Source organism: Manis javanica, chromosome 9, assembly GCF_040802235.1.
Source record: "Manis javanica isolate MJ-LG chromosome 9, MJ_LKY, whole genome shotgun sequence".
NCBI classification, from domain to species: domain Eukaryota; kingdom Metazoa; phylum Chordata; class Mammalia; order Pholidota; family Manidae; genus Manis; species Manis javanica.
In genome coordinates, this window is record NC_133164.1 from 51,249,928 (window position 1) to 51,274,776 (window position 24,849).

Consider the following 24,849-nt stretch of genomic DNA (forward strand, 5'->3'; position numbering starts at 1 on the left):
ATGGGGTTGGGAGCAGTATATTTTCTAATGAATTCTCATTTACAATGGAAATAATCTGTTTTAGTAATTGGGTTTGTCTTTATCAAAAGATTCATTGGAACTAAATGTTTCTTGTTGACTGTCTTTAAAAATATATGAAGTACCTCTTAGAAATATATTGGTTTAAACAGTAGATTTGAATTTATTAAAAAAATCAGTTTTCCACTGTGCATTCCAGTTCCAGATGATGCATAATATTTTTCTGATCTTCTCTTTTATTGTTTTGACTTGATGAAATACCAAGTGCAGGTTTCCCTAATGTCTTCCCTAAAACATGATGTCCAAGTGAATATTATTAGGCTTGGTTGGGAGGGTGCTAGTTTACTGAGATATTCTTCAGTCAAGTGAGTTTGGGAAACTTATTGGTTAAATATAGCAACCAGGTTTCTACAGGACTTTTTAGAATTCTACTAAATACATTTTGATTTCCAAGATGGGGTGATGCAGATACTGTGCAGGGAGGAGTAATTCCTTAGTAAAAGTGCTTTATGGAAGATGGCTTTGGTTTGCATTTCTGTATTTTTTTCTTTGTTAAAAAATAACAGCTTTTAGAAATACAATTCATGTGTCATAAAATTCACTTTTTAAAGTATGCAAAGTTGTGGTTTTAAAAAGTGTTTCAGTTCAATATTTTAGTATATTCATGGAATTGTGCAAGCATTATCAGTGTCTGGCTTCAGAAAGTTTTCATTACTGCAGAAAGAAACCTCATACTGATGAGCAGTCACTCACTACCCTCGGTCCCTGCTCCTAGCACCAGGCAACCACTACCATACTTTCTACACCTATAGATTGCCTATTTTGCCTATTTTACATTTCATATAAATGGTGTCATACCATAGTGGCCTTTTGTGTGTGACTTCTCTTTCTCTTTGTTTTTTAGTCTCAAGGTAATACTGTCTTATGTTTTACAGTGTGAATAGGAATATTCTTTTGGTTTGAAGCTTTCAAATGCATTCACATGCCTCTTAGTAAAAAAAAATGAAACTCATTTTACTTTAAGATAACAAACAAGACTTCTTAGTTCTGTTGTTCCTTTGTGGGACGTGGGGCTTCATACTTACACTACCTAGATTTTTGTCAAATAATAAAGTTTGCTGAGAACTCTCAGTACCTAATAGGAAATGTATTTTTACGGAAAGATATCTGGAAGCAACTATTCATTGTTAAGTGTGACTTAGGTTAAAGTGGAATCATCCTGGACCCTCTGCGACATTCTCTCTTTGAAATGCTGAAAGGACCATTTCACAAGATAGGTCTCATTTGAGGGGTCTGATGGCATGGGCTTCAAGGTCAACAACACTGTGAAGTTCTAACATACTTGTATTTACAAGGCTCCAGTGTGCATATATAAAATTGTGCAAATACTCAGTTGTACCTCTGCAAAAGCTGAATACTTCATGAAGTTTTTTTTTTACCTGTCTAGAAATACTTTTATGTATAATGAGAAAGTCATCTCAGCATTATGAAAAGCAGTAAGATCTTTTTCAAGAAACCTAATGGAACTTGAGGATAAAAGGTGGAAGTTTTAAAAAAGGCTTCTCAGTTTTTAGATAAAAAGGCTTAAAACTACAAAATAGTGAACAGCAGAGGTCCTGGGGAGATTCTCCCAACAGTTAAGTGCTGTAAAAATAATGAGGAATATAGCTATTTTTCAAGTAACTGTTTAATTCATCATGTCCTATTAGTCTTTACTGGCCAAGGGGAGAGAAAGAAGGATGTAATCCAGGGAGAATGGTAATCAAATTTTGCTCCATTACTTACTATTTTTGTTGCATTATTTTTTATTTATTTATTTTTTTGTTGATTTGCAAAGGTTTATTTTATTTTATTTTATTTTTATTTCAACACGGGCACTTAGTACTTTACTTCTGAGTTACAAAAATAAGGGGAAAGACTTGATAATTACCAAATTGTTTTTAGTTTTCTTCATTCACCTCACAACTAGTTTAGATCTTCCTTTAGTTTTTTTTTTTTCTTTTTTTTGAGAGGGCATCTCTCATATTTATTGATCAAATGGTTGTTAACAACAATAAAATTCAGTATAGGGGGGGTCAATGCTCAATGTACAATCATTAATCCATCTCAAGTCTAATTCTCGTCAGTCTCCAATCTTCTGAAGCATAATGAACAAGTTCTTACATGGTGAATGAATTCTTACATAGTGAATAAATTCTTACATGGTGAACAGTACAAGGGCATTCATCACAGAAACTTTAGGTTTTGATCACGCATTATGACCTATAAACAATCAGGTCAAATATGAATATTCGTTTGATTTTTTCTTTTTTTTTGAGAGGGCATCTCTCATATTTATTGATCAAATGGTTGTTAACAACAATAAAATTCACTATAGGGGGGTCAACGCTCAATGTACAATCATTAATCCATCTCAAGCCTAATTCTCGTCAGTCTCCAATCTTCTGAAGCATAACGAACAAGTTCTTACATGGTGAAGGAATTCTTACATAGTGAATAAATTCTTACATGGTGAACAGTACAAGGGCATTCATCACAGAAACTTTCGGTTTTGATCATGCATTATGACCTATAAACAATCAGGTCAAATATGAATATTCGTTTGCTTTTTGTACTTGATTTATATGTTGATCCCACATTTCTCCTATTATTATTATTATTTTTATTTTTAATAAAATGCTGAAGTGGTAGGTAGATGCAAGATAAAGATAGAAAACATAGTTTAGTGCTGTAAGAAGGCAAATGTAGATGATCAGATGATCAGGTGTGTGCCTATGGACTAAGTATTAATCCAGGCTAGGCAAGGGCAGCAAGACATCCACGGATGCAGAAGATTTCTCTCAAAGCAGGGGGGGTGAGGTTCTGAGCCTCACCTCTGTTGATCCCCAAATTCTCACTTGATGGCCCCCCTGCGACTGTGCCTGTCTTAAGTTGTTCCTCCCTTGAGGAATCTTACGCGTCTCTGGCTAACCAGTCATCTTCCGGGGCCATACAGGGAAATGTAAAGTTGGTAAGTGAGAGAGAAGCCATATTGTTTGCAAAGGTTAGCTTTTTACTTCTTTGCAGATTTATGCCCTGTGGCTTCTATGCCCAGCACGTGTCTTGAGGTATCTTTACCACCTGGAGGAATTATGATACTTGGTAAATTCTATATGAGGCACGAATTCTATTTAAGGGTTGTAATTAGGAAGGAAGAAGAAAAGCTATAGATGTAGCATATGAAGGAAACATGGGAGGATTGATTATTTCTTTGACATATCTTCTTGTAGAGTACCTTAAGTATGTATAGGTTTTAAACTACTAACTAATTTGCAAACACATATTAACATAATAGGAATACGGTGACATAAACAAAGCAAATCTATAATTACCATCCATCTCCAGTGAAGCCAAGAAAACCATTTAGGCACCCTAGGCATTTGTGAAAATTTGTCTATGATATGATGGATATTGTCCAACTGTACTTGAACCGTCTGAGAGAAATCAGACAAATTAAAGCAGCCCACTTCTGGGATCTGTTCACATCCCATATGTTCCTTTAACCGTAGATAGTCTATAGTCATAAGATTTTGGAGCGCTACAACTTGCACCCCTCCCAACTCCTGGTTGAGTTCCAACAGTACAGATCCGGTCAAATTCGTTGCCTCACTGTATGCACATGCCAGCCTAGACATCTCCCTCCTCATTCCTATGGCAAGTCCAGGAGACGGTGGGCTGGATGCAGCCACAAGCGCAGCATCGTCCGGATCCCTGTGGAGGCTTTTTGATGATCATCCCCTGGCACAAGTCCTCCAGAGAGTGCTGATGCCGGAAGCTCCTCCTCATATCGTATCTTAGTTCATTTTCTGGGTATCCAAGCTAGGCCTTGATCTTCTGCATAGAAACAAACAGGCCCTTTGCCCACACTTTGGCATGCCCTCTATACCACTGTGCAGAACTCATTGGAGGTCAGCACACAGTAACTGTTTTTTTTTTTTTTTTAAGAGAAAGGAATATTATCAGAAAAGAGTACCTCCATAGCTGATCATCTGACACCCTTTAAGTGATCAACATTAAGGATATTTAAAGCATGCGTTGATCTTTGATTTACCAATAGTTTTATCCTATCAAGGAGTAATCCCCCTTTTCTTTCTTTCTATTTTTTTTTTAATCTTTAATCTACACTTACATGAAGAATACTATGTTTACTATGCTCTCCCCTATATCAGGTCCCCCCTAACAACCACATTACGGTTACTGTTCATCAGCTTAGCAAAATGTTGTACAATCACTACTTGTCCTCTCTGTGTTGTGCAGCCCACCCTCCCCTTTCTCCCTCCCCCCCATGCATGCTAATCTTAATACCCCTCTTCTTCTTCCCCCCCCTTATCCCTCACTGCCCACCCATCCTCCCCAGTTCCTTTCCCTTTGGTACCTGTTAGTCCATTTTTGGGTTCTGTAATTCCGCTGCTATTTTGTTCCTTCGGTTTTTCCTTTGTTCTTATACTCCTCAGATGAGTGAAATCATTTGGTATTTCTCTTTCTCTGCGTGGCTTATTTTACTGAGCATAATACTCTCCAGCTCCATCCATGTTGCTGCAAATGGTTGGATTTTTCCACTTCTTATGGCTGAGTAGTATTCCATTGTGTATATGTACCACATCTTCTTTATCCATTCATCTACCGATGGACATTTAGGTTGCTTCCAATTCTTGGCTATTGTAAATAGTGCTGCGATAAACATAGGTGTGCATCTGTCTTTCTCAAACTTGATTGCTGCGTTCTTAGGGTAAATTCCTAGGAGTGGAATTCCTGGGTCAAATGGTAGGTCTGTTTTGAGCATTTTGATGAACCTCCATACTGCTTTCCACAATGGTTGAACTAATTTACATTCCCACCAGCAGTGTAGGAGGGTTCCCCTTTCTCCACAGCCTCGCCAACATTTGTTGTTGTTTTGTCTTTTGGATGGCAGGTATCCTTACTGGTGTGAGGTGATACCTCATTGTAGTTTTAATTTGCATTTCTCTGATAATTAGCGATGTGAAGCATCTTTTCATGTGTCTCTTGGCCATCTGTATTTCTTTTTTAGAGAACTGTCTGTTCAGTTCTTCTGCCCATTTTTTAATTGCTTTATTTGTTTTTTGTTTGTTGAGGCGTGTGAGCTCTTTATATATTCTGGACGTCAAGCCTTTATTGGATGTGTGATTTTCAAATATATTCTCCCATACTGTAGGGTTCCTTTTTGTTCTATTGATGGTGTCTTTCGCTGTACAGAAGCTTTTCAGCTTAATGTAGTCCCACTTGCTCATTTTTGCTGTTGTTTTCCTTGCCCGGGGAGATATGTTCAAGAAGAGGTCACTCATGTTTATGTCTAAGAGGTTTTTGCCTATGTTTTTTTCCAAGAGTTTAATGGTTTCATGACTTACATTCAGGTCTTTGATCCATTTTGAGTTTACCTTTGTATATGGGGTTAGACAATGGTCCAGTTTCATTCTCCTACATGTAGCTGTCCAGTTTTGCCAGCACCATCTATTGATGAGACTGTCATTTTGCCATTGTATGTCCATGGCTCCTTTATCAAATATTAATTGACCATATATGTTTGGGTTAATGTCTGGAGTCTCTAATCTGTTCCACTGGTCTGTGGCTCTGTTCTTGTGCCAGTACCAAATTGTCTTGATTACTATGGCTTTGTAGTAGAGCTTGAAGTTGGGGAGTGAGATCCCCCCTACTTTATTCTTCTTTTTCAGGATTGCTTTGGCTATTTGGAGTCTTTGGTGTTTCCATATGAATTTTTGAATTATTTGTTCCAATTCATTGAAGAATGTTGCTGGTAATTTGAGAGGGATTGTATCAAATCTGTATATTGCTTTGGGCAGGATGGCCATTGACAATATTAATTCTTCCTAGCCATGAGCATGGGATGAGTTTCCATTTATTAGTGTCCCCTTTAATTTCTCTTAAGAGTGACTTGTAGTTTTCAGAGTAAAAGTCTTTCACTTCCTTGGTTAGGTTTATTCCTAGGTATTTTATTCTTTTTTTTTTTTTTTTTTGAGAGGGCATCTCTCATATTTATTGATCAAATGGTTGTTAACAACAATAAAATTCAGTATAGGGGGGTCAATGCTCAATGTACAATCATTAATCCATCTCAAGCCTAATTCTCGTCAGTCTCCAATCTTCTGAAGCATAACGAACAAGTTCTTACATGGTGAACGAATTCTTACAGAGTGAATAAATTCTTACATGGTGAACAGTACAAGGGCATTCATCACAGAAACTTTCGGTTTTGATCATGCAATATGACCTATAAACCATCAGGTCAAATATGAATATTCATTTGATTTTTGTACTTGATTTATATGTTGATCCCACATTTCTCCTATTATTATTATTATTTTTATTTTTAATAAAATGCTGAAGTGGTAGGTAGATGCAAGATAAAGGTAGAAAACATAGTTTAGTGCTGTAAGAAGGCAAATGTAGATGATCAGATGGTCAGGTGTGTGCCTATGGACTAAGTATTAATCCAGGCTAGACAAGGGCAGCAAGACATCCACGGATGCAGAAGATTTCTCTCAAAGCAGGGGGGGTGAGGTTCTGAGCCTCACCTCTGTTGATCCCCAAATTCTCACCTGATGGCCCCCCTGCGACTGTGCCTGTCTTAGGTTGTTCCTCCCTTGAGGAATCTTACCCGTCTCTGGCTAACCAGTCATCTTCCGGGGCCATACAGGGAAATGTAAAGTTGGTAAGTGAGAGAGAAGCCATATTGTTTGCAAAGGTTAGCTTTTTACTTCTTTGCAGATTTATGCCCTGTGGCTTCTATGCCCAGCACTTGTCTCGAGGTATCTTTACCACCTGGAGGAATTATGATACTCGGTAAATTCTATATGAGGCACGAATTCTATTTAAGGTTTGTAATTAGGAAGGAAGAAGAAAAGCTATAGATGTAGCATATGAAGGAAACTTGGGAGGATTGATTATTTCTTTGACATATCTTCTTGTATAGTACCTTAAGTATGTATAGGTTTTAAACTACTAACTAATTTGCACACACATATTAACATAATAGGAATACGGTGACATAAACAAAGCAAATCTATAATTACCATCCATCTCCAGTGAAGCCAAGAAAACCATTTAGGCACCCTAGGTATTTGTGAAAATTTATCTATGATATGATGGATATTTTCAAACTGTACTTGAACCATCAGACAAATTAAAACAGCCCATTTCTGGGATCTGTTCACATCCCATATGTTCTTTTAACCATAGATAGTCTATAGTCATGAGATTTTGGGGTGCTACAACTTGCACCCCTCCCAACTCCTGGTTGAGTTCCAACAGTACAGATCCAGTCAAATTCGTTGTCTCACTGTATGCACATGCCAGCCTAGACATCTCCCTCCTCCTTCTTATGGCAAGTCCAGGAGGCGGTGGGCTGAATGCAGCCACAAGCGCAGCATCGTCCGGATCCCTGTGGAGGCTTTTTGATGATCATCCCCCGGCACGAGTCCTCCAGAGAGTGCTGATGCCGGAAGCTCCTCCTCATATCATATCTTAGTTCATTTTCTGGGTATCCAAGATAGGCCTTGATCTTCTGCATAGAAACAAACAGACCCTTTGCCCACACTTTGACATGCCCTCTATACCACTGTGCAGAACTCATTGGAGGTCAGCACACAGTAACTGCTTTTTTTTTTTTTTTTTTTTTTTTAATTAAGAGAAAGGAATATTATCAGAAAAGAGTACCTCCATAGCTGATCATCTGACACCCTTTAAGTGATAAACATTAAGGATATTTAAAGCATGCGTTGATCTTTGATTTACCAATAGTTTTATCCTGTTAAGGAGTAATCCCCCTTTTCTTTCTTTCTTTCTTTTTTTTTTTTTTTTAATTTTTAATCTACACTTACCTGAAGAATACTATGTTTACTATGCTCTCCGCTATATCAGGTCCCCCCCTAACAACCACATTACGGTTACTGTCCATCAGCTTAGCAAAATGTGGTAGAGTCACTACTTGTCCTCTCTGTGTTGTGCAGCCCACCCTCCCCTTTCTCCCTCCCCCCATGCATGCTAATCTTAATACCCCCCTTCTTCTTCCCCCCCCTTATCCCTCCCTGCCCACCCATCCTCCCCAGTTCCTTTCCCTTTGGTACCTGTTAGTCCATTTTTGGGTTCTGTAATTCTGCTGCTGTTTTGTTCCTTCAGTTTTTCCTTTGTTCCTATACTCCTCAGATGAGTGAAATCATTTGGTATTTCTCTTTCTCCGCTTGGCTTATTTCACTGAGCATAATACTCTCCAGCTCCATCCATGTTGCTGCAAATGGTTGGATTTTTCCACTTCTTATGGCTGAGTAGTATTCCATTGTGTATATGTACCACATCTTCTTTATCCATTCATCTACCGATGGACATTTAGGTTGCTTCCAATTCTTGGCTATTGTAAATAGTGCTGCGATAAACATAGGAGTGCATCTGTCTTTCTCAAACTTGATTGCTGCGTTCTTAGGGTAAATTCCTAGGAGTGGAATTCCTGGGTCAAATGGTAGGTCTGTTTTGAGCATTTTGATGCACCTCCATACTGCTTTCCACAATGGTTGAACTAATTTACATTCCCACCAGCAGTGTAGGAGGGTTCCCCTTTCTCCACAGCCTCGCCAACATTTGTTGTTGTTTGTCTTTTGGATGGCAGGTATCCTTACTGGTGTGAGGTGATACCTCATTGTAGTTTTAATTTGCATTTCTCTGATAATTAGCGATGTGGAGCATCTTTTCATGTGTCTCTTGGCCATCTGTATTTCTTTTTTGGAGAACTGTCTGTTCAGTTCCTCTTCCCATTTTTTAATTGGGTTATTTGTTTTTTGTTTGTTGAGGCATGTGAGCTCTTTATATATTCTGGACGTCAAGCCTTTATCAGATCTGTCATTTTCAAATATATTCTCCCATACTGTAGGGTTCCTTTTTGTTCTATTGATGGTGTCTTTCGCTGTACAGAAGCTTTTCAGCTTAATGTAGTCCCACTTGCTCATTTTTGCTGTTGTTTTCCTTGCCCGGGGAGATATGTTCAAGAAGAGATCACTCATGTTTATGTCTAAGAGGTTTTTGCCTATGTTTTTTTCCAAGAGTTTAATGGTTTCGTGACTTACATTCAGGTCTTTGATCCATTTTGAGTTTACCTTTGTATATGGGGTTAGACAATGGTCCAGTTTCATTCTCCTACATGTAGCTGTCCAGTTTTGCCAGCACCATCTGTTGAAGAGACTGTCATTTTGCCATTGTATGTCCATGGCTCCTTTATCAAATACTAATTGACCATATATGTTTGGGTTAATTTCTGGGGTCTCTAATCTGTTCCACTGGTCTGTGGCTCTGTTCTTGTGCCAGTACCAAATTGTCTTGATTACTATGGCTTTGTAGTAGAGCTTGAAGTTGGGGAGTGAGATCCCCCCTACTTTATTCTTCTTTTTCAGGATTGCTTTGGCTATTCGGGGTCTTTGGTGTTTCCATATGAATTTTTGAATTATTTGTTCTAATTCATTGAAGAATGTTGCTGGTAATTTGAGAGGGATTGTATCAAATCTGTATATTGCTTTGGGCAGGATGGCCATTGACAATATTAATTCTTCCTAGCCATGAGCATGGGATGAGTTTCCATTTATTAGTGTCCCCTTTAATTTCTCTTAAGAGTGACTTGTAGTTTTCAGAGTATAAGTCTTTCACTTCCTTGGTTAGGTTTATTCCTAGGTATTTTATTCTTTTTGATGCAATTGTGAATGGAATTGTTTTCCTGATTTCTCTTTCTATTAGTTCATTGTTAGTGTATAGGAAAGCTACAGATTTCTGTGTGTTAATTTTGTATCCTGCAACTTTGCTGTATTCCGATACCAGTTCTAGTAGTTTTGGAGTGGAGTCTTTAGGGTTTTTTATGTACAGTATCATATCATCTGCAAATAGTGACAGTTTAACTTCTTCTTTACCAATCTGGATTCCTTGTATTTCTTTGTTTTGTCTGATTGCCATGGCTAGGACCTCCAGTACTATGTTAAATAACAGTGGGGAGAGTGGGCATGCCTGTGTTGTTCCCGATCTCAGAGGAAATGCTTTCAGCTTCTCGCTGTTTAGTATAATGCTGGCTGTGGGTTTATCATATATGGCCTTTATTATGTTGAGGTACTTGCCCTCTATGCCCATTTTGCTGAGAGTTTTTATCATGAATGGAATTTTGTCAAATGCTTTTTCAGCATCTATGGAGATGATCATGTGGTTTTTGTCTGTCTTTTTGTTGATGTGGTGGATTATGTTGATGGGTTTTCGAATGTTGTACCATCCTTGCATCCCTGGGATGAATCCCACTTGGGCATGGTGTATGATCCTTTTGATATAGTGTTGAATTCTGTTTACTAATATTTTATTGGGTGTTTTTGCATCTACATTCATCAGGGATAGTGGTCTGTAATTTTCTTTTTTGGTGGGTTCTTTGCCTGGTTTTGGTATTAGGGTGATGTTGGCTTCATAGAATGAGTTTGGGAGTATTCCCTCTTCTTCTATTTTTTGGAGCACTTTAAGGAGAATGGTATTATGTCTTCTCTTTGTGTCTGACAAAATTCCGACGTAAATCTGTGCGGCCACGGGGTTTTGTTCTTGGGTAGTTTTTTGATTACTGTTTCAATTTCTTTGCTTGTAATTGGTTTGTTTAACTTTTGTGTTTCTTCCTTTGTCAGTCTTGGGAGGGTGTATTTTTCTAGGAAGTTGTCCATTTCTTCTAGGTTTTCCAGCTTGTTGGCATATAGGTTTTCATAGTAGTCTTTAATAATTCTTTGTATTTCTGTGGAGTCTGTCGTGATTTTTCCATTCTCATTTCTGATTATGTTGATTTGTGTTGACTCTCTTTTTCTCTTAATCAGTTTGGCTAGAGGCTTATCTATTTTGTTTATTTTCTCAAAGAACCAGCTCTTGGTTTTGTTGATTTTTGCTATTGTTTTATTCTTCTCAATTTTGTTTATTTCTTCTCTGATCTTTATTATGTCCCTCCTTCTGCTGACTTTAGGCCTCATTTGTTCTTCTTTTTCCAGTTTTGATAATTGTGATGTTAGACTATTCATTTGGGATTGTTCTTCCTTTTTCAAGTGTTCCTGGATTGCTATATGCTTTCCTCTTAAGACTGCTTTCGCTGGGTCCCACAGAAGTTGGGGCTTAGTGTTGTTGTTGTCATTTGTTTCTATATATTCCTTGATCTCTATTTTGATTTGTTCATTGATCCATTGATTATTTAGTAGCATGTTGTTAAGCCTCCATGTGTTTGTGAGCCTTTTTGTTTTCTTTGTAGAATTTATTTCTACTTTTATACCTTTGTGGTCTGAAAAATTGGTTGGTAGAATTTCAATATTTTGGAGTTTACTGAGGCTCTTTTTGTGAGCTAGTATGTGGTCTATTCTGGAGAATGTTCCATGTGCACTTGAGAAGAATGTATATCCTGTTGCTTTTGGATGTAGAGTTCTATAGATGTCTATTAGGTCCATCTGTTCTAGGGTGTTGTTCAGTGCCTCTGTGTCCTTACTTATTTTCTGCCCAGTGGATCTATCCTTTGGGGTGAGTGGTGTGTTGAAGTCTCTTAAAATGAATGCATTGCAGTCTATTTCCCTCTTTAGTTCTGTTAGTATTTGCTTCACATAAGCTGGTGCTCCTGTGTTGGGTGCATATATATTTAGAATGGTTATATCCTCTTGTTGGACTGAGCCCTTTATCATTATGTAGTGTCCTTCTTTATCTCTTGTTACTTTCTTTGTTTTGAAGTCTATTTTGTCTGATATTAGTACTGCAACCCCTGCTTTCTTCTCACTGTTGTTTGCCTGAAATATGTTTTTCCATCTCTTGACTTTTAGTCTATGCTTATCTTTGGGTTTAAGGTGAGTTTCTTGTAAGCAGCATATAGATGGGTCTTGCTTTTTTATCCATTCTGTTACTCGATGTCTTTTGATTGGTGCATTAAGTCCATTTACTTTTAGGATGACTATTGAGAGATATGTACTTATTGCCATTGCAGGCTTTAAATTCGTGGTTACCAAAGGTTCGAGGTTAGCTTCTTTAGTATCTTACTGCCTAACTTAGCTCGCTTATTGAGCTGTTATATACACTGTCTGTAGATTCTTTTCTTCTCTCCCTTCTTATTCCTCCTCCTCCATTCTTCATATGTTGTGTGTTTTGTTCTGTGCTCTTTTTCAGGGTGCTGCCACTTAGAGCAGTCCCTGTAGTATGCCCTGTAGAGGTGGTTTGTGGGAAGCAAATTCCCTCAGCTTTTGCTTGTCTGGGAACTGTTTAATCCCGCCATCATATTTAAATGATAGTCGTGCTGGATACAGTATCCTTGGTTCAAGGCCCTTCTGTTTCATTGCATTAAATATATCATGCCATTCTCTTCTGGCCTGTAGGGTTTCTGTCGAGAAGTCTGATGTTAGCCTGATGGGTTTTCCTTTATAGGTGACCTTTTTCTCTCTAGCTGCCTTTAAAACTCTTTCCTTGTCCTTGATCCTTGCCATTTTAATTACTATGTGTCTTGGTGTTGTCCTCTTTGGATCCTCTTTGGATCCTCTTTGGTTCTGTGTAATTCCATGGGCTGTTTGATTATTTCCTCCCCCAGTTTGGGGAAGTTTTCAGCAATTATTTCTTCAAAGAGACTTTCTATCCCTTTTCCTCTTTCTTCTTCTTCTGGTATCCCTATAATACGAATATTATTCCTTTTGGATTGGTCACATAGTTCTCTTAGTGTTGTTTCATTCCTGGAGGTCCTTTTATCTCTCTCTGTGTGAGCTTCTATACGTTCCTGTTCTCTGGCTTCTATTCCTTCAATGGCCTCTTGCATCTTATCCATTCTGCTTATAAATCCTTCCAGGGATTGTTTCACTTCTGTGATCTCCTTCCTGACATCTGTGATCTCCTTCCGGACTTCATCCCACTGCTCTTGCATTTTTCTCTGCATCTCTGTCAGCATGTTCATGATTTTTATTTTGAATTCTTTTTCAGGAGGACTGGTTAGGTCTGTCTCCTTCTCAGGTGTTGTCTCTGTGATCTTTGTCTGCCTGTAGTTATGTCTTTTCATGGTGATAGAGATAGTGTGCAGAGCTGGTACCTGTTACCGCTGGAAGAGCTTCCCTTCTTGTTGGTTTGTGGCCTTCCTCTCCTGGGAGAATAGCGACCTCTAGTGGCTTGTGCTGGGCAGCTGTGTGCAGACAGGGCTTCTGCTTCCTGCCCAGTTGCTATGGGGTTTATCTCCGCTGTTGCTGTGGGCGTGGCCTGGCTGGGGCTGCTCCTCCAATATGGTGGAGCCCCGTTGGAGCGGGAGCGGCCGGGAGGCTATTTATCTCCGTAAGGGGCCTCTGTGCTCCCTGCTGCCCAGGGAGTTAGAGTGCCCAAAGATCCCCACATTCCCTGCCTCTAGTCTAAGTCACCTGTCCTGCCCCTTTAAGACTTCCAAAAAGCACTCTCCAAACCAAAACAACAACAGTAACAATTACAGAGGGAACAGAAAAAAAAAAAAAAAGGAAAATACACTTAATTTTTTTTTTTTGTCCTCAGGTGCCGGCCTTAGCACCCGCTCACTGGTCCTGCTGCCCTGCCTCCCTAGCACCAGGGTCCCTATCCCTTCAAGGCTTCCAAAAAGCACCCACCCACTGGTCCTGCAGGGAAAAACGCTCGATTTTCTTTGTCCTCAGGCGCCGGTCCCAGGCACCTGTCCGTGGTTCCCTGTCCCTTTAAGGCTTCCAAAAAGCACTCGCCAAAAAGAGAAAAAAAAAGTAGAAAAACGCGCGATTTCCTCCGTCCTCAGGTGCCAGTCTCAGGCACCCGGCCACCGGTACCGCAGGGAAGAACGCGGGATATTCTTTGTCCTCAGGCGCCGGTCCCAGGCACCTGCTCACCAGTCCCGCCGCCCTGCCTCCCTAGCACCGGGGTCCCTGTCCCTTTAAGCCTTCCAAAAAGCACTCGCCAAAAAGAGGGAAAAAAAAGGGGAAAACGCGATTTCCTCCATCCTTAAGTGCTGGTTTCAGGCACCCGCTCACCGGTCCCGCCACCCTGCCTCCCTAGCAACGGGGTCCCTGTCCTTTTAAGGCTTCCAAAAAGCACTCGTCAAAAAAAAAAAAAAAACCGCTCCGGTTTCTTTCCACCCACCGGGAGCCGGGGGGAGGGACGCTCACGTCCCGCCGAGCTGGGGCTTGTATCTTACCCCCTTCGCAAGGCGCTGGGTTCTTGCAGGTGTGGATGTGGTCTGGATGTTGTCCTGTGTCCTGTGGTCTCTATTTTAGGAAGATTTTTCTTTGTTATATTTTCATAGCTCTGTGTTTTTGGGAGGAGATTTCCACTGCTCTGCTCACGCCGCCATCGTGGCTCCGCCTTGCCTAATTTTTTTTTTTTAGAGGGCATCTCTCATATTTATTGATCAAATGGTTGTTAACAACAATAAAATTCTGTATAGGGGACTCAGTGCTCAATGCATAATCATTAATCCATCTCAAGCCTAATTCTTGTCAGTCTCCAATCTTCTAAAGCATAACGAACAAGTTCTTACATGGTGAACAAATTCTTCCACAGTGAAAAAGTTCTTACATGGTGAACAGTACAAGGGCAGTCATCACAGAAACTTTCGGTTTTGATCACGCATTGTGAACTATAAACAATCAGGTCAAATCTGGATATTCGTTTGATTTTTATACTTGATTTATATGTGGATCCCACATTTCTCCCTCTATTTTTATTTATTTATTTATTTATTTATTTATTTATTTTAGATAATTATTATTTTTTTGGGTTGCATTTTTTTTTTTCTTACATAGTGAATAAATTCTTACATGGTAAACAGTACAAGGGCATTCATCACAGAAACTTTCGGTTTTGATCACGCATTATGAACTATAAACCATCAGATCAAATATGAATATTCGTTTGATTTTTATACTTGATTTATATGTGGATCCCACATTTCAACCTTTATTATTATTATTATTTTCATTTTTAATAAAATGCTGAAGTGGTAGGTAGATGCAAGATAAAGGTAGAAAACATAGTTTAGTGCTGTAAGAGGGCAAATGTAGATGATCAGGTGTGTGCCTATGGACTAAGTATTTATCCAAGCTAGACAAGGGCAGCAAAACATCCACGGATGCAGAAGATTTCTCTCAAAGCAGGGGGGATGAGGTTCTGAGCCTCACCTCTGTTGATCCCCAATTTCTCACCTGATGGCCCCCCTGTGACTGTGCCTGTCTTAGGTTGTTCCTCCCTTGAGGAATCTTACCCATCTCTGGCTAACCAGTCATCTTCAGGGGCCATACAGGGAAATGTAAAGTTGGTAAGTGAGAGAGAAGCCATATTGTTTGAAAAGGTTAGCTTTTTACTTCTTTGCAGATTTATGCCCTGTGGCTTCTATGCTCAGCACTTGTCTCGAGGTATCTTTACCACTTGGAGGAATTATGATACTCGGTAAATTCGATATGAGGCACGAATTCTATTTAAGGGTTGTAATTAGGAAGGAAGAAGAAAAGCTATAGAGGTAGCATGTGGAAGAAAACATGGGAGGATTGATTATTTCTTTGACATAACTTCTTGTAGAGTACCTTAAGCATGTATAGGTTTTGAACTACTAACTAATTTGCACACACATATTAACATAATAGGAATACGGTGACATAAACATAGGAAATCTATAATTACCATCCATCTCCAGTGAAGCCAAGAAAACCATTTAGGCACCCTAGGTATTTGTGAAAATTTGTCTGTGATATGATGGATATTGTCCAACTGTACTTGAACAGTCTGAGAAAAATCCGACAGATTAAAGCAGCCCATTTCTGGGATCTGTTCACATCCCATATGTTCTTTTAACCGTAGATAGTCTATAGTCATAAGATTTTGGAGCGCTACAACTTGCACCCCTCCCAACTCCTGGTTGAGTTCCAACAGTACAGATCCGGTCAAATTCGTTGTCTCACTGTATGCACATGCCAGCCTAGACATCTCCCTCCTCATTCCAATGGCAAGTCCAGGAAACAGTGGGGTGGACGCAGCCACAACCACAGCATCACCCAGATCCCTGTGGAGGCTTTTTGATGCTCATCCCCCGGCACGAGTCCTCCAGAGAGTGCTGATGCTGGAAGCTCCTCCTCATATTAGATAATTATTTTTATTGAAGGGTAGTTGAGATACAGTATTACATTAGTTTCAGGTGTACAACAGTGATTGAACATTTATATACATGATAATTCTAGGTACCAGCTATCTCCATACCAAGTTGTCACAATATTTTGAGTATATTCCTTATGCTATACATTACATCCCGGTTACTTACTTATTTTACAATTGGAAGTGTGTACTTTAATTAATTAATTAATTAATTATTTGATTAATTAATTGATTAATTAATTAATTATTTTTGTGAGTGCATCTCTCTTATTTTTTTTGATCAAATGGTTGTTAACAACAATACAATTCTGTATAGGGGACTCAATGCTCAATGTATAATCATTAATCCACCCCAAGCCTAATTTTCATCAGTCTCCAATCTTGTGAAGCATAATGAACAAGTTCTTACATGGAGACCAAATTCTTACATAGTGAATAAGTTACATGGTGAATAGTACAAGGGCAGTCATCACAGAAACTTTTGGTTTTGATCACTCATTATGAACTATAAACAGTCAGTTCAAAGATGAATACTCGTTTGATTTTTATACTTGATTTATATGTGGATACCACATTTCTCCCTTTATTATTTTTAATAAAATGCTGAGGTGTTAGGTAGATACAAGATAAAGGTAGAAAACATAGTTTAGTGTTGTAAGAGAGCAATTGTAGATGATCAGGTGTGTGCCTGTAGACTGTGTGCTAATCCAAGCTAGACAAGGGCATTAAAACATCCACAGATGCAGAAGGTTTCTCTCAAAACATGGGGGGGTGAGGTTCTAAGCCTCACCTCTGTTGATCCCCAGTTTCTCACCTGATGGCTCCCCTGCGACTGTGGATTAATTATTTTTTATTAAGCTATAATTGACATATAATATTGTGTAAGTTGAAGTACAACTGTTGATTGGTACCTTTATATACTGTATTAGCATCTCCATTAGGTCACATAACTTTTTTGTAGTGAGAACATGATTCATTATTTAGAATAAACTTTAAGCAAATCAGAAATAGTCTAATCTTGCTGAATTTGTTAATTGTTTTAACAGTGGTTTGAGGCATTGGTTATTATGTGAATCCATGCTACACATCTAGAGTAGAATTAACATAGCATCTGTGCAGTTGAATAACCTGTTTTGTAAGCTGTAATGCTAAACAGGCACATAATGATTGATGGTCTTTTTTTTTCTCCTAAATGACTATGGGGGGGAAACTAAAAATTATTTTAAAATAACTAAAAAGAGGAAAGATTGTTTTTATGAAAGTTTTTTTTTAATGCCTGAAGAAAAAATTATGAGATTGATAAATATTTTAGGATTAATGTGTGACTGAGCTGTTGAGTAGTTGTGTGTAGGCTTCTCATTGAGAGAATACACTCATACCGTTCCAAATAAAAGGGTACTCAAGGATTTTGAGTTAAAAAGTCTTTTTCCTGTCTCTGTCCCCTGGCCACCAGGTTACTTCTCTAGAAGAAGCTATTGTTAACAGTAGATGGTGTATTCTTCCAGAAATACTTGGGGTATATATCAGCAAAAATGTGTATGTGAAGTTTGTGTTCAGCTTTTTTTCTTCTCCCTTGTTACAAAAGAGGTAGCATAGATTTCTGTGTATCTGGTTTTTCTTTTCATTTAACTCTGCGTTGAGTTCAGTCCTATGTTAGCATATACAGGGCTTCCTCATTTTTCTCATAGGTGCACACTAAATAACAGTTTAATGGGAGATGACGCTTTCAGTATTATGGATAATTGAAAGTTGAGCATATTATCTTTTAAGTCCAATCTGCCAGTATGAGCTGAAGAGACTAAGAAAGTTGACCAAAAAGAGTTCAGAACAGCCTGTGACAGAAGGTAAAACGCTCGGTTTTTTCAGTGGATGTTAGCAAATATGGAAAAGATTTTTAACTGTAGAAATACAGTAGCTGTCAGGTATTACGGCATATAATGATAGACAGCATTTGAGTGGCTACTGTGTGCCAGACACCCTGCTTACTGCTGTATACTTACCATCTTGCTCTCATCTTAGATGGAGAAAGTGAAGTTTTTACTGGACAGATTATTTGTCAAAGGTCACACACAAAGTGAGCAGAGGAATATGCAGTCCTCTAAGCAGCAGCATCTCTTATTGTCCACCATAATATTGTTAACGTTTGCCTTACATCAGAGCAAGTGCTGGAAAGAGTTGATCTCTGAGTCAACTTCGGATTTTTAATGAAGTAATGATGTATATTTAACCCAGAGTGAAATCCTGTGTTGTCTTGGTCATCTGTGATTTTCGAAAGACCTGTGCTTTGCATGTGATCTAACAGAAGATTAGAGATTATCTGAAAACAGTCTTTGCAGCAGATGAGTTAAATGCTGAACCTATTTTTATATTAGATAAATTTTCCCCTCAATAAGATACAAATTTCTCTTACAAATTTTTATGACATCTAATTATATTGAGTGTTCTTGTTTTGTTCAACACAGTCACAACAAATACAAACAACCACTTTGGGTTGTTAGGTTTTTTGTAGTGTTGAGATTCATAAGGAAATCCTTACAAGGTATTTTGAATTTTCAAACTTCAGGTTAAACCATTCATGATATGTATGTACTTTTTTTAATGAGTGGGCAAATCCATATCCTTATATATTAACCCTTACTGTCAAAAAGGTTCATGTATCTGAGTTAAGTAAAGCCTTTGTGTTGTACTTAAAAGTTTCTTCAATTTTTTTCTATTTTCACAAGTTTTTTGTAAGGGTTTATCAATAATAAAATAATTTATGTTGCGAATGTGTATTTATTTTAAATCTGATATTAGAATGCCCTGGGGCTCATTTTAATTTCTAACATACATATATTTTACTTATTGTCTATCTTATCCGCTAGAATGTTAAAGTTCCACAGGGCAGGCTTTACAAAAACATTTTTTTTTTTGAGAGGGCATCTCTCATATTTATTGATCAAATGGTTGTTTACAACAATAAAATTCTGTATAGGGGGGTCAATGCTCAATGCACAATCATTAATCCATCTCAGGCCTAATACAAAAACATTTTAATGACTGCTATGATATATCTCCTATATCTGGAACAGTGCCTGGCACGTAGTGGGTGCTTGATAGATGATTGTGGAATGAATGAATGTTGAAGTAGATTGCTAGTTGATTTGGAAAACATCTGTAAATACCACACTAGTATTTAGAAAGATGTGTTGACTGCTACTTGAATATAGTGCTGGTTACAAGAGAATCTTTTGAGTCTGCAGAGAGCTTTATGAGTTGTCTGCAGTTAGGACTGAGTCTGTGCTGGTCAGCAAGATCAGGAAAGATACTTGCTATGGGGACTACATTCTGAAACTTACTTTTTCTCTCTACTTAAAGCTGCACACTCATTATTTTACCTGTCTTTTGAAGTGTTCCTTGAAGTTATTCTGAACTTAACATGTATGGAAAAATATAGTTTCTACCTAAGAAATTTGTTTTGCTTTTTAGTGGTAAAGTTGGATAGGGGGATAATTGTTTCTGAAGGAGTTTTATTTTTATTTATAAAATCATTTTAAGACCTGTTTATATCAATAACAAAGTATATTTTTGTTTCTAGGTGAAAAATTTAGAGAGCTAATGGATAAGTTCCTGAGGGCTAACTTCAGTAAAGGCTGCCCACCCTTATTTACCACTTTGAAATCTTTATATTACAATGCAGAAAAGGTAAAACTTGATCTTTCTTAATTTTGCTATAACCTTTTTACTAACTTATAGAAAGATTTCCATATAAATATGTAATAATTTATTAATTTTCTCTATTCTAGTAATGTTACTCACCTTAGTCTAATAATAGATGAACTGATAATATATGCATGTAGGAGAAGTACTGTCAAAGTAAATGTCAGTCATGAAATTTACTATAAAAGCACTAAGATTATAAAAGGTTGTTTTTAATGGGTATGCTTTTCACATGGGATTTTAAATTTGACATATTGTCACCAGAGGTCTATATTCAGTATTTCATGATTAATTATCTATTATTTTATAGTCTGTGGATTTTAAAAATCTGTTATGTGTGCTTTTAAATATAGAGCATGGATAATTGAATTACTGCATTAATAAAATGCATTTGGTCAGCAGAGTATTATTTTTAACTAAGGTTACATTTTAATAAGTAAGGGTAATTTCAGCTAGTTCTTGAGTAAAGAGAATAGTACTTTTCTGCCATTAAAATTAGGAAATAGATACTTGGTCTTAAATTAGAAAGATAATTAGAAAATTAAAAGTTAATAGCAAACAAGTTATAGTTACATTTCCAAGCAATGCTTCTTATTTATTGAGGTCTAAAATCTTGTGTTATTTTCTGTAGTCATTATTTTTAAAATTGTTTCTAGAGGATAGGAAAAGGTTTTATTAGAAATGCCAAAATATTTTTAGTCATATCTCTATCACTTTGCTTCTTTAGCTTTGATCCATAATTATTTGTTAATGAACAATAAATGTGAATAATAAAACACTGAAACCAAGGACTGCGATAGGTAAACTGATAGGTATTTTCTTCCCCATGGCAGCAACTTTCATGAACTAAAAGGGACAACTGAAAGTGTCTAGTAGTACACCATTACTAAGAAGTATCATTTACATTTAAAAAAATCTTTACAATTCTTTAATGTCTGTAGTGTACTTTATTTGACTCTTAACGGGAGTGCTGTCAATTTTGTGATGAGTAGTGATTAATCTACATGGAAATGTGTAGCAGTGCCTGCACATAATTTTCGGTTAGTTAAATTAACATTTGCCCAAATTTCTCTCTTACTCTTCTTGGCAAGGGTGACAGAAAAGAAAGGTATGGAAAACTGAGTCCAAGTTACTAGAACTTACACAGTGAGAAAAATTTTACAAGTATGGGAAATGCTTCATAAATAATTTTGACCACATATATTTGTGATTACTCATAAAAGCATTTTAAAGTTTGTATATTTTTAACCAGCACTGAGTCCCATTTTTAGCTAAGTGCTGTATTTAACTCTCAAGGGTTTCAAAGAGGTTAAGTCCAAGAAACAATTACAATTTTGTAAACTTCCAAGTCTTAAAGAATAATACATGTCAGATAGTGTGAAAATAAAATAAAATAATCTTTTAAGGTTAGCTCAGGATATATTACAGTTGAAAAAAAAAGATTTTAAAAATGTCTCCATTTAAAATTGTGAATATACAATTTAAGAGCATTTTTCGTATAATTCCTTTCAAGGTTTTTCCACATGTGAACTCATGATGTGTATATGGAGCTTTAGTAATAGCAATTTTGGCCATAAAATTTTGTTTTTCCTTTTCCTCCCAGCAGCTTTGTAAGCATTTAATGTGTTATTATATGATCTTCATTATCATTCTTTTTAATGACTGCAGTCTTTTATTGAAATCATAACTCCATTGTTGAACTTCGGTTTTCCAATTTTCCACTGTTAAAAAAAATATTACAGATATATTTGTATACTAGCTTAATTTATACTAGCTCATATACAATGTCTGGTAGCATCTTCGATTGTTGCCATTGTGGGGTATGCTACTGACATGTAATGGAGAAGGGCCAAGGATTGTGCCGAACGTTCTGCATCACCAGGACAGCTTCTTAGAACAAAGAAGTCTGGCATCAGTGTGCTGGGCTAGATGAGCCTTTGTTATGGGGGCTGTACAGTGCATTTAGCAATGTCCTCGGCCTCCACCAACTAGTTGCCAGTAGCTTCTTCCCCGCCGTACAAAACTGTCTTTAGCAGCTTTATTGAGGTGTAATCCACACACCATAAAATTTACATTTGAAATATATAATTCAGGATTTTTAATATATTCTGAATTTTGCAACCATCATTACAGTATAATTATAGAAAATTTTCATCACCCCAAAAAGAAACCCCAGCCACCATAGCATTAGGCATTTTATGTTCCCTCCAGCAATGTATGAACATTCCAGTTTCTGCATATCCTCACCAACAATCCACTTGTTATTACTTGATACTTGATTGTAGCTGTCCTAGTGGATGTGAGGTGCTATGTCCTTGTGGTTTTGGTGTGCATTTTCCCTGATGACAGATGATACTGAGCATCTTTTCATGTCCTTGTTGGCCATTTGTAAATCATCATTGGAGAAATGTCCATTCAGACTCTAACCCAGTTTTTATTTTATTATTGAGTTGTGAAAATTCTTTGTATATTCTAGGTACTAGTCCTTTATTAGGTACATGATTTGAAAATACTTTCTACCATGCTGTGGGATGTCTTTTCACTTTCTTGAAAGTGTCCTTTGCACAAAAGTTTTCGTTTTGTTGAAGTCCCATTTATCTTTTTTTCCCTTTAGTTGCTTATGCTTTTGTGTTGTATTTGAGAAACGATTTCCAAATCCAAGGTCATGAATATTTACACAGATTTACTTCTAAGAGCTTTATACTTTGCCTTACATTGAGGTCTTTGATCTATTTTGAGTTCATTTTTTGTATATGGTGTAAGATAGGAGACCAACTGCATTCTTTGCATGTGACTATCCAGTTTCCCCAGCACTGTATATTGAAGAGACTGCTCTTTATTGAAAGCCTTGTTAAAAATAGACTGTAAATGTGAAGATTCATTTTTGAACATTCAATTCTGTTCCACTGATCTGCATGTCTGTCCTTATGCTAGTACTACATTGTCTTGATTACTATAACTTGGGAGTACATTTTAAAATTAGAAAGTGTGAATCTTCCTGGTTTGTTCTTTTTCAGGATACTTTTGGCCATTCAGGATTCTGTTTATTTCCATTTTATTTTTAGTATCAGCTTTTCAATTTTTACAAGAAGCCAGCTGGTATTTTATAGGGATTGCATTGATTCTGTTAATCAGTTTGGGAAATACTCACATCTTAATATTAAGTCTTTCCAAAGAACATTGGATGTCTTTCCATTTATTTAGACCTTTAATTGCTTTCAACAATATAGTTTCCAGTATACAAATCTTATACACATCTTTTGTTCGATTTATTCCTAAATATTTTATTCTTTTTTATGTTACACTAAATGGAATTGTTTTCTTAATTTCATTTCAGATTGTTCATTGCTAGTATGTGAAATATTTGTATATTGATCTTGTATTCTGCGGCCTTGTTATAGTTGGTGTAATGGACTTGTTGGAATTTCCTTGTGTAAGATTATGTCATCTGAAAATAGAAATTTCTGTTGCTTTCTTTCCATTTTGTGTCTTTTTATTTCATTTTCTTAATTGCCCTGGTTAGAACCTCCAGCAGTGTTGAGTAGAAGTGATGAGAGTGGACATCTTTTATCTTGTTCCTGATCTTAGGGGGAAAGGTCTTTCTCCTTTAACTATTACATTTACTATACCTTTTACAATGTTGAGGAAATTCCCTTCTGTTCCTGGTTTGTTGAGCATTTTATTGTGAAAATGTGTTAGATTTTGTCAAATGCTTTTTCTCTGTCTGTTGAAATGATCATGTGGTTTTTGTTTTTTAATCTGTTGGTATAATATATTGGTTTTCATGGGTTAAACCAACCTTGTATTACTGGGATAAAACCCCTTAGTCATGATGTACAATTATTTTTACATATTACTGGGTTCAGTTTGCTAGTATTTTATTGAGGATTTTGCATCTCTATTCCTAAGAGGTGCTGGTTCTTTTCTTGTGATGTCTTTGTCTGTTTTTGGTGTTAGGGTAATAATGGCCTTATAATGGCCTAGGAAGTGTTCCCTCCTCTTTTTTTTTTTTTTTTTTTTTGCTGGTTTGTTTTTGCTTGTTCTTTGAAGTATATGAAGAATTAGTATTGGTATTAAATATTTGGTAGTATTCACCAATGAAGCCATCTGGGCCTGGATTTTCTTTTGTGGGTAGTTTTTGATTACTTATGCAGACGCCTTACTTGTTACTGTTTATGCATATGTATAAAGTGTTTATTCATATTTTCTGTTTCTTGATTTGGTTTCTGAAATTCATCTGTTTCTAGAAATTTGTCTATTTCATCTAAGCTATCCCAACAATGGCATATAATTGTTCACCATATTCCTTTGTGATCATTTTATTTCTGTGAAGTCAATAGTAACATTGCCTCTTTCATTTTAAATCTTTATTTGAGTCTTTTTTTTTTCCTTGATCAATCTAGCTTAAGGTTTGCTGGTTTTGTTGATCTTTTCAGAAAACCACGTTTCTGACTTGTTTTTTTTCCACTTTTTTCTTTTTCATAAATTTCCACTCTAATCTTTACTGTGTCCTTACATCTGCTTGTTTTAGGTTTAATTGCTTTTCTTTTCCAGTGTCCTTTTTCTGACATGTTCTTAGTGTTGTATACTTTTGTGTTTTAGTTTTCTGATTTAATAATGAGAAAAAATAGCTTTCTGTAACAATAAAGATCTGTATTTGTAAAGAAGGATAATTAAAAGTTTTTATTTCATTTTATTTCAACTGCCAAGGTTATAGTCTGTCCTTTACTTTAGTGTCATAAAAGAAGTCAAAATGACTAATGGGGTACAAATTAATTTTGGACTTACATTTTCACCTATAATGGAAAGTATTTTCTAGTTTTGTTCTGTAGCCAACTCACTGTGTCAGACTTTTGGGTGAAGATAATGAATCAAGGTTAAGGTTAAAACCCACAAAGATAGTTTGAAGGCTTTTATGTTGCAGTAACATTTTAAATTGATTTGTATCTATGTTGTGGAAAACTGTGTGTTAGATATGGT

General features: G+C 36.9%; 1 protein-coding gene across 9 annotated transcripts in view; it reads left to right on the top strand.

Moving 5' to 3' along the window:
- NAA16 (N-alpha-acetyltransferase 16, NatA auxiliary subunit) overlaps window positions 1-24,849 on the top strand; it is a 79,563-nt gene that overhangs the window by 23,535 nt on the left and 31,179 nt on the right. For all 9 annotated transcript variants that reach the window (XM_037022962.2, XM_037022964.2, XM_037022965.2 and 6 more), the window contains one exon: window positions 19,748-19,854. In XM_037022962.2, coding sequence (XP_036878857.1) covers window positions 19,748-19,854 — 107 coding nt within the window. The remainder of the gene's footprint in view (window positions 1-19,747; window positions 19,855-24,849) is intronic.